This window comes from Chlamydomonas reinhardtii, chromosome 1, assembly GCF_000002595.2.
Source record: "Chlamydomonas reinhardtii strain CC-503 cw92 mt+ chromosome 1, whole genome shotgun sequence".
Taxonomy (NCBI): Eukaryota; Viridiplantae; Chlorophyta; class Chlorophyceae; order Chlamydomonadales; family Chlamydomonadaceae; genus Chlamydomonas; species Chlamydomonas reinhardtii.
The window spans coordinates 4,084,215-4,097,253 of NC_057004.1; the positions used below are offsets into that span (position 1 = coordinate 4,084,215).

At 67.1% G+C, this 13,039-nt stretch overlaps 2 protein-coding genes across 2 annotated transcripts; both read right to left on the bottom strand.

Annotated features, from left to right (window-relative positions):
- Positions 1 to 15: 15 nt before the first annotated feature.
- CHLRE_01g026800v5 (uncharacterized protein) lies at positions 16 to 6,181 on the bottom strand. The gene is made up of 5 exons (XM_043058571.1): positions 5,500 to 6,181; positions 5,151 to 5,372; positions 3,192 to 4,896; positions 942 to 3,066; positions 16 to 717 (listed from the first exon to the last, which is right to left on the bottom strand). The coding sequence occupies exons 1-5, from the start codon at positions 6,029 to 6,031 to the stop codon at positions 505 to 507; spliced, it is 4,797 nt and encodes a 1,598-aa protein (XP_042928485.1). The 5' UTR covers positions 6,032 to 6,181; the 3' UTR covers positions 16 to 504.
- Positions 6,182 to 6,245: 64 nt separating this feature from the next.
- On the bottom strand, positions 6,246 to 13,031 carry CHLRE_01g026850v5 (uncharacterized protein). The gene is made up of 7 exons (XM_043058572.1): positions 12,817 to 13,031; positions 12,540 to 12,616; positions 11,645 to 12,424; positions 11,298 to 11,519; positions 9,181 to 11,140; positions 7,262 to 9,092; positions 6,246 to 7,156 (listed from the first exon to the last, which is right to left on the bottom strand). Exons 3-7 carry the CDS (start codon positions 12,183 to 12,185, stop codon positions 6,944 to 6,946), a joined length of 4,767 nt encoding a protein of 1,588 aa, XP_042928486.1. The 5' UTR covers positions 12,186 to 12,424; positions 12,540 to 12,616; positions 12,817 to 13,031; the 3' UTR covers positions 6,246 to 6,943.
- Positions 13,032 to 13,039: the final 8 nt, after the last annotated feature.

Here is a 13,039-nt window from a genome sequence, read left to right on the forward strand (position 1 = left end):
TGGCCCCTGGCCAGTCGATACGCAGCTTACGACAGGGAGCAACCGTTTTGAGCCCCGTCTCAATTGTTGCGCCGCTACCCGCGCACGCAGGGGTGCACTAAAACGGCACACCTGCTGCACACACGCGCACAGCCCCCTCCCCCAGCCACATGCACCACGCGGCGCCAAGAAATCTCCACTGCCGAGGCACTAGCGTCCTCCTCTTGATGCCTGGGTCCATCATCCCGTGCCCTCCCGCCGCCGTCATTCAGAGAGGGCATGACTACCATACAACTAACCAGTTGAACTGACTGCAGTAGCACCTGTCCTCCTTGGCTCCAACCTGGAAGCAGTACACCTAGGGGAGCGCACCCCAGGCCCCTGTTCCTTCTGTCAAGAGTCGCATGGATGCGGCTATACTGTTCATGTCAGTTGAATGGGGCATCCATACATGCAAGCAATCCCTAAGTTCACAACGCATGGCAACTCGTGATGATCCCTCGCCGCTCACGCACCTGCAGCAGGCTAGCGCCTGCTGCCGGCGCCGCCCCGCGCCCGGTGCAGGTACAGCACCCGGCTGCGTGTGTCCGTGGCCGCAGACACCGCCAGCGCCAGCAGCGCGTGCCCGAAGCCGAACCGCAGCGCGGGCCGCCAGCGGCAATTGCAGGAGTAGAAGCCCACGAGGGTCATAGGCAGCACGTAGATGAGGCAATGGATCGCTTGCAGGTAGGGCGACAGCTGCGGCGGGTGGCGGGCCGAACAGAGCATGGAGCAACATGTGCTATCGCGGGATGGTAGCAGCAGGAGCCGCTGAAGCTTTTCTCCACCCTTACCACTACTTGCCTACACAATGCCCTAGCTGCTTGTGCGCAAGTACGTACCGCCCTCTTAGAGCGGAGCACTGCTGTGAGCTGCAGCAAGCATGCACGGTCCTTATGCATCCTCCCGAGTGCCGACCTCACCTGCAGCGTAAGCGGCTCGTATAGCCCAAACAGCATCCACTGCATCCCCACACGCCGGTTGTTGTCGTGCCAGGTCTGCGGCAGCCCGAGCAGCGGCGCCGGCCAGCGCGGCAGTGGCATCATCATCGCCAGCACCGCGGCCGCGTCCAGCCCCGCGCGCAGCAGCAGAAAGGCGTTGCGCCGCCGCTGGTGCAGCCGTGTGCAGGCTGCCAGCACCATGCCTAACAGGCCTGCTCCCAGGAAGAGACACTGCCCAATGACCTCGAGCTGGCTTCCTGTCAGGCCGCCGCAGCGGCCTTCCAGGTACGGCCGCGGGCAGCCGCCGGCAGCAGCGCACAGCTCGGGCGCGGCCGGTGGCATCACCGCCTCTCCGCGACGCTGCACCGTAAGCACTACCCGCAGCATCAGCCAGGATACCCAGAGAAGGCGGCCACTGCCCGCCGCTGGAGCCGTCACCTCTGCTGCTGCCGTGGCGCATGTCCGCACGAACGATACCACCCTGAACCCGGTGTACAGGTTGAGGGACATGCGGTCCAGGGGCCGGCAGCTGGCGGCCTTGTAAGCCTGGTACGCGGCCTCCAGGCTCAGCGGCTGTGACGACGGGGCGTCCTGCTGTGGCTGCTGGCTGCTGCTGCCGGTCTGCTGGCTGGGGGTAGGAGCCGGCAGCGCGCGCGGGAAGCCGAACGCCAAGACCCGCAGCCACCACACCAGCTGGGAGCGCGTGCAGCCGCCGGGCGGCCAAGCTGAAGGAGCAGCGAATGGCAGCATCGAAGTTTCCTCCGCCGGATAACTGCCTGGGGCGCTGCTGTAGCTCTTGTCTCCGCATGGGCCAGCAGCAGCTGTGGGCGGCACGGGCGATGCCGCCGCCTGTCCGTCAGCCCCATGCGCCTGCACGGCCCGCGCTTGCCCCGCTTCCTCCACCGCCGGCTCGGGCTGCCCCAAGAATCCCAGGGTTGCTTGCAGGTTCTGCTCGCCATCTCCTGCCACCGCATCACCTTCGTCTCCCTCTAGACCTAGAGCTGCAGGCTGTCCGCGAGGCGGTTCGGATGCTGTCATCAGTCGTGAACCGCGAGGCGGCTGGGCACTGTTCCCAGCAGTCCCCGCCCCGCCAGCAGCTGTGTGCGCTTGCTGCTCACTGCAGTGTCCGGGTACGTCACATGCTGTAGCGGTATCAGGCGCCTGCGCAAGAGGCCGCAGTGGGTCTTCAGCTGCTGTCTGCCGGCGCGCGTGAAGCACAGCGCCATCGCCACTGGCCGTGGCTGCTGCAACTGCACTGTCCTGATCCCCTCCTAGCGACAGAGGCAGTTGCTCGCCCGCCCGCTGCAGCGGCGCCAGCGCTTCACGCAGGCAGCCCGCCATGCGCTGTGCCGCCAGGAAGCGCAACAGGTCAACAAACGCCGCCGCCGCTGATTCTGTGATGGCTGACTCATCGGCGTCAGCACCACTGGCGGCAAAGCTCTGCGGCACCTGCAGCAGCGCTCCAAAGTCCAGGACCAGACTGGTCAGGCCGCTGTGCTGCAGCGCCGCGGCAGCACCCGACAGCCCCTCTCCAGCGCTGTGGCTGCTGACTGCCTCAGCCTCCACAGCCGCGCCTACCGCAGCCGTGGTGGTCAGCTGATGCAGCTGCGCCACTGCCTCATCTCCCAGCACCTGCGCATGCAGCTGCTGCAGCTCCGCTGCCGCCTCCGACCCCACCACCAGCAGCGGCACGACCGCCAGTGGCGCAGTGCTGTCAGGGCCGCCACTCATGCTGCTGCGGGCACTGGAAGTGCCGGCCGCAGCGGCGGACGCATTGATTGTCGCATTGGTCGAAACGGAGCTGGTGTTGGCTCCGGCAGGTGCGTCTGTGTAGGTGCCTGCTCCGTCGCCGCAGGCGGCGGAGGGGGCCACGGAGACCAGGGAGGAGGCCGCCGGGAATGCGGTCGTGCCCTCGGCCCCATGCTCTGCTGCTAGCCACGTTGGCCGGATGGTGGTGGTGGTGGTGGTGGCGGTGGTGGTGAAAGGACTCTCCTTGGCCGATGCGGCATTGGCGGTGCCGGCAGCGGTGTCATGTCCTAAGGATGGCAGCACATACATCACACGCAGCCCACCGGCCCCCATGCGCACACGCGGAGGCACGGGCAGCCTGCAAGCAGGGAGATGAAGAGCAGAGATTGACGTCACACATGAGCACAGACGTCATACACCAGAAGGAAACAGCATTACACCATGCACGTCTAGTCCAATACTTGCAGCCCTATCCACACGCACCTGACGTACGCCGAGACAGTGGTTTCCACGCCGCCGCCTGCCTCGCCGCCCGCCAGTGGCTGTTGCAGCAGCCGCAGCGGCAGCTCCACGTCCATGTGCGCTACAGCCGCCGCCGCGCCTGCGCCGCCGCCTTCGGCCTCCGGTGCTGCCAATACCGCTGCTGGTCCAGCCAGCACGCAGCGCACAGAGCGCAGGCCACGAGCCGAGCCCGCCGGCAGCTGCAGCAGCACCACCACCGCCTCGTCACCCTCACCAGCTGCCCCGCCCACCTCAGCACCTGCTGGCGCATCGCCGGGCGCAGCTGGCAGCAGCGGAAGCGCCGGCGGCCAGCAGAAGGCTGGCGCAGCGGTTGAGGCAACTGTGACGGAAGCGCAATTACTGGCGCTTGCGGCGGAGACGCCGGTAGCTGCTTGAATCTGCTCCACCTCCGTCTCGATGTGTGCCAGCAGCTGTTGCACGGCTGCGCTGACACTCTCCCCTGTCATCTCTGATGCCGCTGCCTCGGGCTCCCCATCGGTCACTCCGCCTGCGGTGTGTGGCAGCTGCATGTGGTGCAGGAGGGGAATGGGGCCCCCGCCTTGAGCCTCCTGCAACGCCGCCTGCTCCTCCCCTTGCGGACCACCAGGCCCTTCCTCTTCCGCCACCCCCGCCACGAAGTGCACCACCATCAGCAGCTGCACGCAGCCCTCCACACACACCGCCGACAGGCAGCGAAGCGGCACGGCGGCAGGCGCCGCTGCTGCCTGCAGCCGCCGCTGAGCTTGTGTAGCATTGTGTGTGTTAAGGGCGGCTTCTGCGCTGCGCAGCATAAGGGCTGACGCCTGCTCGAAAGACAGCAAATCCCTGGAGCTGCTCTCAACGGCACTCCTGGCAAGGCTGCTGGAGCCGGAGCCAGAGCCGCGGTGCTGAATAGGCACCTTGACGCTTACTAGGGCGTTACGATTGCGTCTCAGGAGCCCGTTAGCCATGGTGTGGGACCGGTACAGCACTGAGCGGTGGGCGGCCGCTGAAGCGGGTGCTGTCGGGACCGGGGCGCAAGCCTCTGCTGCCTGCAAGCCAGCCGCCACTGCCGACGGAATGCCGCCTCCAGTCGTGCTATTACGGCAGTAGAGCAAGCCTGCTGCTGGCGACGCCTGCAACGACTGACGGGCTGATGGCCACGCCGCGGCGGCCAGACTGCGGTCATCGTCTCCACTGCTGCTGCCTGCGGCGCTGCCGTCGTGGTCATCACCACAGCTGCCACGAGCACCTAAGCCGCTTGCACCGGCGGTGGTGCCTGCCGTATCCGTGGCCCGGCTGCTGCCTGCTGCTTCTACTACATCTGCAACGCCGCCGGTCTCCTCCACGCAGCAACAGGAGGAGGTCGGGCTGCTGGCTCCGGCAGTGCTGCCCCGCTGCTGCTGCTGGTGCTGGTGCTGCTGGGGCTGGGTAAAGTTACGCAGGTAGCGTTGATAGGCGGGACGCAGCGCCCCGGCCTCCCAGATGCGGCACAGCACATACGGCAGGACGGCGATGGACAGGAAGAGAAGCAGCGTGTCAAATGCGAGCCGGCGGCCGTCCGCACCACCACCGCCTGCATCTCTGCCGGGCGGCGGCATGCGGCGGTCGGTCATCGGCAGCGCGGCCGCCATCACCAGCCACAGCAGCAGCCCCGTGACCAGCTGAGCGGAGGCGGGCACACGAAACACCGTGGCGCTCTTCCAGCCTGGAGGGAGGGCAACACGCATGCGGAGGGCGCAGGCGCTTGCGTGTATGGGTACGGAGGTGAGCGTAGGGGGGTGCAATTGGACAGGGTAAGGGGCAGCGTATTCCCAGACCCCAACAATCAATTTGCAACGTCCCGGCACGAATGCGTGCGCGTAGGGGGGGGGGGATACCGTAAGCAAGGTTATGTAGGCGTAACCGAGTGCCCCAGAGACCGCCGCCACCGCCAACGCACTACGCTCGCTGCGCACGCACCCATGTAGACACAGCCTATGCGCCGCCGCTGCGCAGACAGCATGACACACGAGTTGAGAGGGAACGGCCCCGACGGCGCGGCCCACAGCGACCAGTGCACGCCTAGCAGCATGGCGACGCCCGCGCCGGCCATCAGCGCGTGCCGGCAGCGCTCGTACAGCGCGGGGGCCAGCAGCGCAATCAGCACCACCGCCAGCTGGGTCCAGGTGTAAATGAGATTGCCTGTGCACGCACAAGCATTTGCAAGTTAGTGTTCTAAAAGCAGGACGCAACGTCGGCACCCGCGGATGTGCCCTCGCTCTCCCACGTGCAAGCCGCCAACAGCTGCAAATGCAAGACCCATACTCACTGTAGTCCCACATCTGCAGCCGCAGCACTGGGTCCAGCACCGCGCCCGAGCTCAGAGACCACAGCAGCTTGGACCACAGCCCGCCGCCGCACGGGAAGGGGCTACTGCCGCTACTGCTGCTGCTGCTACTGCCGCTGCTGCTAGTGCCGCTGCTGCTGCCGGCCGCGGCCCCGCCCTCGCCGCAGTGGAGCGCCTCGCCCAGCCGCGCCGCGTGCAGCCAGTTGATGATGAGCATCTCCACCAGCACCACAAACACGTCGGTGGCGCGAGCCTCGCGTGCGAACCAGCGACTGAAGGATAGCGGCCGGCGCTGTCGCTGCTGCTGCTGTGGGTCCTGCGATATGGCCACCTCGTCCTCCTTGTACTGTATCAGCTTGTGCTTTTCCGCCCCGCCGCCCCGTGCAGCAGCGCGCGTGCCGGCGCCGCCGCGCTCGACCGCGCTCGGCGCTGAGTAGGTGCGAGCCGCGGCCGAGCCCTCCGCGGCCTGCGCTCCTAAAGAACTGCTATGTGGTGCTTCTGTCAATGCTGACATGGTTGCTTGGAGATGGAGAAGGTGAGGAAGTCACACAGCCACTGTGAGAAAGCCAGGACAGCCCGGAAGGAGCAATGCAATCTTCTCGGGGCACTGACGAGGCTGAAGTACAATCGAGAATCTTCATGTCGGTCGGTCGCGCCTGCTGGGAGTTTTCAGTGGCGGCAGCTTAGGAAGACGGCCGTATATGAGGCCAAGTTGGGTGTGCGCGGGTCAGATTCATGTGAGCCGTGGACCGCCAGTCAACCTGCCCGCGCCGCCAGGCCCCGCGACCCACCACTGCTTGGCTTCGGGCTTGCGCTGCATAGGAAGTAAGGCTGTCAACCCAAGCTTCAGCCGCCTATTCCGCCCCACCCCGCACGCTGATGCGCTCGACACCCCGGCCCACGTGGGTTTCCCGCCAATGGGCTTCAACTCTACGAGCAACCCACCCTGCTCACGACAGGGAGCAACCGTTTTGAGCCCCGTCTCAATTGATACGCCGCTACCCGCGCACGCAGGGGTGCACTTCAACGGCACACCTGCACGCACGCGCGCAGCCCCCTCCCCCCAGCCACATGCACCACGCGGCGCCAGGAAACCTCCTCTGCCGAGGCACTGGCGTCCTCCTCTTGATGCCTGGGTCCATCATCCCGTGCCCTCCCGCCGCCGTCATTCATGACTACCATACAACTAACCAGTTGGACTGACTGCAGTAGCACCTGTCCTCCTTGGCTCCAACCTGGAAGCAGTACACCTAGGGGAGCGCACCCCAGGCCCCTGTTCCTTCTGTCAAGAGACGCATGGATGCGGCTATACTGTTCATGTCAGTTGATAGGGGCATCCGTGCACGCAAGCAATCCCTGAGTTCACAACGCATGGCAACTCGTGATGACCAAGCTGATCCCTCGCCGCTCACGCACCTGCAGCAGGCTAGCCCCTGCTGCCGGCGCCGCCCCGCGCCCGGTGCAGGTACAGCACCCGGCTGCGTGTGTCCGTGGCCGCAGACACCGCCAGCGCCAGCAGCGCGTGCCCGAAGCCGAACCGCAGCGCGGGCCGCCAGCGGCAGCCGCTGGAGTGGTAGCCGAGGAGCGTCAGCGGCAGCACGAAGATGAGGGCTTGGATCGCTTGCAGGTAGGGCGACAGCTGCGGGCGGTACAAGGAGGTGGCGTTACATGCTATTGTAGGACAGAAACCCCAGCGTGAGCACCGAGTCATGAAAACACGTTTCCCGCCCTGCGCCCTAGTCACCTGCAGCGTGAGCGGCTCGTACAGCCCAAACACCAGCCAGTGCACGCCGGCGCGGCTGTTGCTGTCGAGCCATGTCTCTGGGAACCCCAGCAACGGCGCCGGCCAGCGCGGCAACGGCATCATCATCGCCAACAGCGCCGCGGCGTCCAGACCCGCGCGCAGCAGCAGGAACGCGTTGCGCCGGCGCTGGTGCAGCCGCGTGCAGACCGCCAGCACTATGCCCAACAGGCCTGCTCCCAGGAACAGGCATTGCGACAGCAGCTGCAGCTGCTGGTCCGTCAGGCCGCCGCAGCAGCCTTCCAGGTACGGCCGCGGGCAGCCGCCGCCGGCAGCAGCGCACAGCTCGGGCGCCGCTGCCGGGGGCATCACTGGCAATCCGCGACGCCGCACCGTAAGGACTGCCCGCAGCGTCTGCCAGGACACCCAGAGAAGGCGTCCACTGCCCGCCGCTGGAGCCGTCACCTCTGCTGCTGCCGTGGCGCATGTCCGCACGAACGATACCACCCTGAACCCGGTGTACAGGTTGAGGGACATGCGGTCCAGGGGCCGGCAGCTGGCGGCCTTGTAAGCCTGGTACGCGGCCTCCAGGCTCAGCGGCTGTGACGACGGGGCGTCCTGCTGCGGCTGCTGGCTGCTGCTGCCGGTCTGCTGGCTGGGGGTGGGAGCCGGCAGCGCGCGCGGGAAGCCGAACGCCAAGACCCGCAGCCACCAGGCCATCCTTGCGGGCAGGGAGCCACTCAACCGGTGTGCAGTAAGGGCTGCGGACGACGCTGCTGACTCCAGCCGTGCGAGGTCATCTGCGCAGCTGGTGCCGGAACTGCCGTAGCTGGCCCGGCTGATGTCTTCATCGTGCATGATGCCGCCAGCTGCAGGCGTGAATGCGGACGGAGCTGTAGCGGCCGATGGCGCAGCCGCTGGTGCTGCGCCATCCCGCCTGCCCTGCGCCGTCTCGGCCAGCCGTTGGTCTGCTGCGGGCGCCGGCGGCAGCAGGCCTTCGCCCTGCAGTAGGTAGCCAACCACGGCTGCAGCCGGCGCAGCGTGTGAGCGCGCCTGCTGGACCGTGGCGGCAACTGCTGCGCTAGGAGTCGCGGGTGCCGCAGGAGCGGCCGTCGTCAGCGTCAGGAAGTCGACCACTTCCTGCAGGTGCTGCTGCTCGCGCAGCATACCACCTCCGCCGCTTGCAGCTGCCGCGGTGACCGCGCTGCCCTCGGCCTCCTGCACGTCTTCTCCCGGCAGCAGCAGTTGCACGCCCGCCCGCTGCAGTGCCGCCAGCGCTTCACGCAGGCAGCCCGCCATGCGCTGTGCCGCCAGGAAGCGCAATAGGTCACCAAACGCCGCCGCCGCTGGTTCCTTGCTGTCAGCCCCATCGGCGTCAGCGCCACTGGCGGCAAAGCTCTGCGTCACCTGCAGCAGCGCCCCAAAGTCCAGGACCAGACTGGTCAGGCCGCTGTGCTGCAGCGCCGCGGCAGCACCCGACAGCCCCTCTCCAGCGCTGTGGCTGCTGACTGCCTCAGCCTCCACAGCCGCGCCTACTACAGCCGCGGTGGTCAGCTGATGCAGCCGCGCCACTGCCTCATCTCCCAGCACCTGCCCATGCAGCTGCTGCAGCTCCGCCGCCGCCTCAGACCCCACCACCAGCAGCGGCACAACCGCCAGTGGCGCAGTGCTGTCGCGGCCGCCGTCACTGTCGCTCTGGCTGCTTGGGGCAGTCGAAGAGGCCGAGGTGCCTGGTGTTGCTGGTTCTGCCGCTATGTGGCCTGCTCGTGGCGGCAGCAGGTGCAGCATGCGCAAGCCGGGTACGGTCTGACGCGCACATGAGGGGACCGGCATCCTGTGAGAGACAGCCCGTGAAAGGGGTGAGGTCCACGCGATGGTAGACCAGCTGGCTGAAGTTGCTATTCATGCTTTTTGAGGCGCACCTGATGTACGCCTGATCAGGCGCCGAGCCGGCTCTTCCGTGCGACGGCTGCTGTAGGATGTACAGCGGAACCTCCGCGTCCAGGTGCACCACAGCAGCCTTGCCAGCCCCCTCATCACCTCCGGGCGCCGGTACCGCTGCTGGTCCCGCCAGCACGCAGCGCACGGTGCGCAGGCCACGCGCAGACGCTGTCGCCGGCAGCTGCAGTACCACCACCGCCACCGCCTCATCACCCTCACCAGCCTGGCCTGCGCCGGCTCCGTCGGCTGGCGCCAGCCTTGGAAGCAGCGGCAGCGCGGGCGGCCAGCAAAAGGCAGAAGCGCCCATGGCGCTCGCCATCAGCGGCAGCGCGTCCGCAGCAGCGCCTGCCGCCGGCGCCTCTGCCCCGGCATGCGCAAGCCAATGCTGCACTGCAGCTCTGGCAGCGGCCTCCACGGCAGTCTGCACGCCGCCGCCCGGCTCAGTGGCTTGCGCGGCCGCCTGCTCACTGACTGTGGCTATGCCTGCTGCTGGTGCGGTCAGTGCTTGCCCCAGCGGCGGCACTGGGAGCTGCAGATCTACATGGACTACAGGCGGATAGGGCTCTGCCTGCACTGCCTGCCCCTCCCCTTCCTGGCCGCCTGCCTCCTCCCCCGCCACCCCCGCCGCCATGAAGTGCACCACCATCAGCAGCTGCACGCAGCCGTCCACGCACACCGCCGAGAGGCAACGCAGCGGAACGGCCGCAGGCGGACGGCTCCAAGCTGCGCCACCGCCGGCGCCAGGCCCATCACTACTGCCACTTGATCTGTTGGAGGCTGAACTGGATGACCTGGCGGCCGGCTCTGCTGGTGGCCACAGCTCCACAGCAGCGCGGTTGTACGCCTCAAGGGCGGCGCCCGTCCTTTGCAGCACACGGGCCGACGCCTCCTCAAAGTAGGGTGCCTCACTGTGGCTGCGCCCCGCGTCGGCAGCGTTAGAGCCGGAGCCGGGGTCGGAGCCGCGGTGGCCGACGGGCACCTTGATGCTGACCAGGGCGGTGTGGCTGGTGCGGCCCAGGCCGCCGCCGCTAGTGCTAGCCCCGGCGGCGGCAGCGGGCCGGTAAAGGACCGGACTCGGCCTGCCTGCCGCGAGACCACCCAGGACTGGCGGCTTCAGCCCCACCACTGCCATGAAGCGCATGGGCACTGCTCCGTCGCGAATGGGGCTCCTGGTGACAGGCGCGCGGCTTATCGATGCGTGGGCCGCCTCTGTCACCGCTACCTCTGCACGCACGCTGCTGCACGCGTCATCGGTGCGCCCGGCTGTGGCACCTGCAGCTGAGGCGGCCGCGGCGGCCGCGGATGTCAGTGCGGGAGCCGCCGGTGACCATGAGGCAGGCAGCAGCCCCACCGCCGCCACGCCATCGCAGCGGTAGGCCTCCACAGAGCCGCTCCGCAACAACAGCCGGTAGCCGCCGCCGCTGGTGCAGCTGCTGCCACCTGGGCCGCCGGGGCTCGGGGTGCTGTCCCAGTATGTTGAAGTGCAAGCCGCGCTGCTGCGGGCGTCGTCGCCGTCATCGCCACTTGCTGTGGCGCCGCGCTCACTGGTGGCGCCGGCGTCCGTAGCGTCACCCGCTACCTGACCGGAAGCGTCGCCCCTCATGCTACCGCACGTGTCACGGCGGCCGGCACGCACGCAGTCCCCCAGGTATTTGCCGTACTCGGGCCGCAGTACGCGGGCCTCCCAGGCACGGCAGAGCATGTGCGGCAGCACGACAATGGCCGCGAACATCAGCAGCGCATGCGTCGCCACCCGGCGGCCCTCCTCGCTGCCGCCGCCGCCGTTGCCGCCACCGCCGCCGCCGCTGCAGCTGCCACCTGCTGCCGGCGGCAGGCGGCGGTCCATGTGCGACAGCACGGGCACCGCCAGCAGCCATACCAGTGGCCCGGTCACCAGCTGCGCCCAGGTGGGGAACCGCAGCAGTGCGGCGCTCCTCCAGCCTGGCGGGGGGCGTGGCACATGACGGGGGCCGAGGTTAGTGAGGCGCAAGGAGCGCGTAAGGGGGTCGGTGGTACACGCTGCGCAGTTCTGACAGTGCCACCCTGTGCAGCCAAGCGTACGCCCGACCAAGGAAGCAAGGAACACGAGCTGCCGCACCTAGGCAGATGCCGCCCAAGCGATGCCGCAGCGCGCACATGTAGACCACCGCGCACAGCCGCAGTGCCGCATCCGGCGCAAGCAGCAGCGTGAGCCAGCCGCCCACGACTGGGGCAGCGCTGATGGCCCCGATGAGCACGGGGCGGCACCGCACGTAAAGGCACGGCGCCAGGACCGCAATCATCACCGCTGCCAGCTCGCCCAAGGTGTAGAGCAAGTTACCTGCAGCGTAGAGAATAAGAGTCGCTGCTGGAAACCCGCGCCTTGGGGGCTCCTATCCACCGACCCCCGCACCTGCACCATCCCGCAAGCCCACGTCCGTGTCCCTCACACCACCCAGCGCTCACCAAAGTCCCACATCCGCAGCCGCAGCAGGGGGTCCACCACCGCGCCCGAGCTCAGCGACCACAGCAGCTTGGACCACAGCCCGCCGCTGCACGGGAAGTTGCTACTGCCGCTGCTGCTGCAACTGCTGCTGCCATTGCCACTGCTACTGCTGCCGAGTCCCAACCCCCGGCTGCGGCCGTCGCCGCTGTCGCCGCTGTCGCAATGGAGTGCCTGGCCCAGCCGCGCCGCATGTGACACGTTGGTGAACACCGCGTCCGCCAGCAGCCAGGCGATGTCGGTGGGCCGCGCCCGCCGCGCGAACCAGCGGCCGAAGGAGAGCGCACGCGCCGACCCGGCCTGGCTTCCGGGCTGCTGCGGGCATTCCGTTGCCTCCTCCTCCTCGCGATGTGGCGGCATCTGCTTTGGTGGCTCGCCACCAGCGCTTAGCGAGCGCGGGCCGCCGGTGCGCTTGCGCGGTGACGTAATTGAGCAGGAGCGGCCGCCGTGGTCCGCCGATGCCACCGCGCCATGCTCAGGGCTGCATTCTATCGCCGCAGACATTCTGGCTCTTGGGCGTCGCACAGGAGTCGCTCAACTCTCATTCAACAGGCGCCGCGCCTGGCGTCGCACCGAACTGACTGGCTTTGGTGTCGGGGGAACATGTCTTGAACAGCTAATGTTTGTGGTAAACTGTTTGTATTCGGTACTTGTATTCGGTACTTGAGGTCTGTTGTCAGTCAGCCAACGCCTGATGCAGGTGCCGACCCAGATCGCGGTTGGTTGCTGGCTTGCTGCGGCCCCTGGCGCACGCGGGTCGGGTCCGGGATCAAGTGGTCGTCGTCACCGTGCGAATGTATATAATGCGCGGTTGACCATACTCGTGCGCCCCCAAACGCTTGCGCGCATGCAACTCACTCTCTGCCGTTTCCCGCGCCTGCGAACGCGCTGGTGTCTCCACCAGGCCCACATACCCTGCCGTGCATTGCCGTCCACTGTGCCGGGGTGCAGAGACGGCAAATCCATTCAGCTTACTCTTGTATGTAGGCATGCAGATTCAGGCACCCTCTCTGCGAGGCGAGGCCGGTTTGTGCCGAGATGCTTCACGCAAACCCACCGCGCCACCCCCGACCCATGCCCCAACTGTGACTCTAAGTAATGAAGGCCAGAGTAACATGCGCTCCTGATACCGTACCGGCGTTTGTTTGAATGCGGTGCGTGGAACGGAGCATGAATGCCTGAATGTCGCTACCGTCAGAGACTGTCCAGAGTACTTCTCTTTCCAGATAACTGCAGCTCCTTTTCTAACGAAGTTTGAAGTCAATTGTGCCTGTGCATGCGCACAAGACCTGAAAGTTTGACTTGGCGAAGTTTGGCGACAGCTAGATGCAAAAAGGAAGCAATGTAAAGTTTTGCTA

Coding starts and splice junctions, on each gene's coding strand:
- CHLRE_01g026850v5 (XM_043058572.1), bottom strand. CDS start 12,185: ATGTCTGCGGCGATAGAATGCAGCCCTGAGCATGGCGCGGTGGCATCG. Junction 11,520..11,644: donor GCTGCGGATGTGGGACTTTG/GTGAGCGCTGGG, acceptor TCTACGCTGCAG/GTAACTTGCTCTACACCTTG. Junction 7,157..7,261: donor ACGAGCCGCTCACGCTGCAG/GTGACTAGGGCG, acceptor TACCGCCCGCAG/CTGTCGCCCTACCTGCAAGC.
- CHLRE_01g026800v5 (XM_043058571.1), bottom strand. CDS start 6,031: ATGTCAGCATTGACAGAAGCACCACATAGCAGTTCTTTAGGAGCGCAG. Junction 4,897..5,150: donor CATAGGCTGTGTCTACATGG/GTGCGTGCGCAG, acceptor CCCTCCCTCCAG/GCTGGAAGAGCGCCACGGTG. Junction 3,067..3,191: donor ACTGTCTCGGCGTACGTCAG/GTGCGTGTGGAT, acceptor CCCTGCTTGCAG/GCTGCCCGTGCCTCCGCGTG.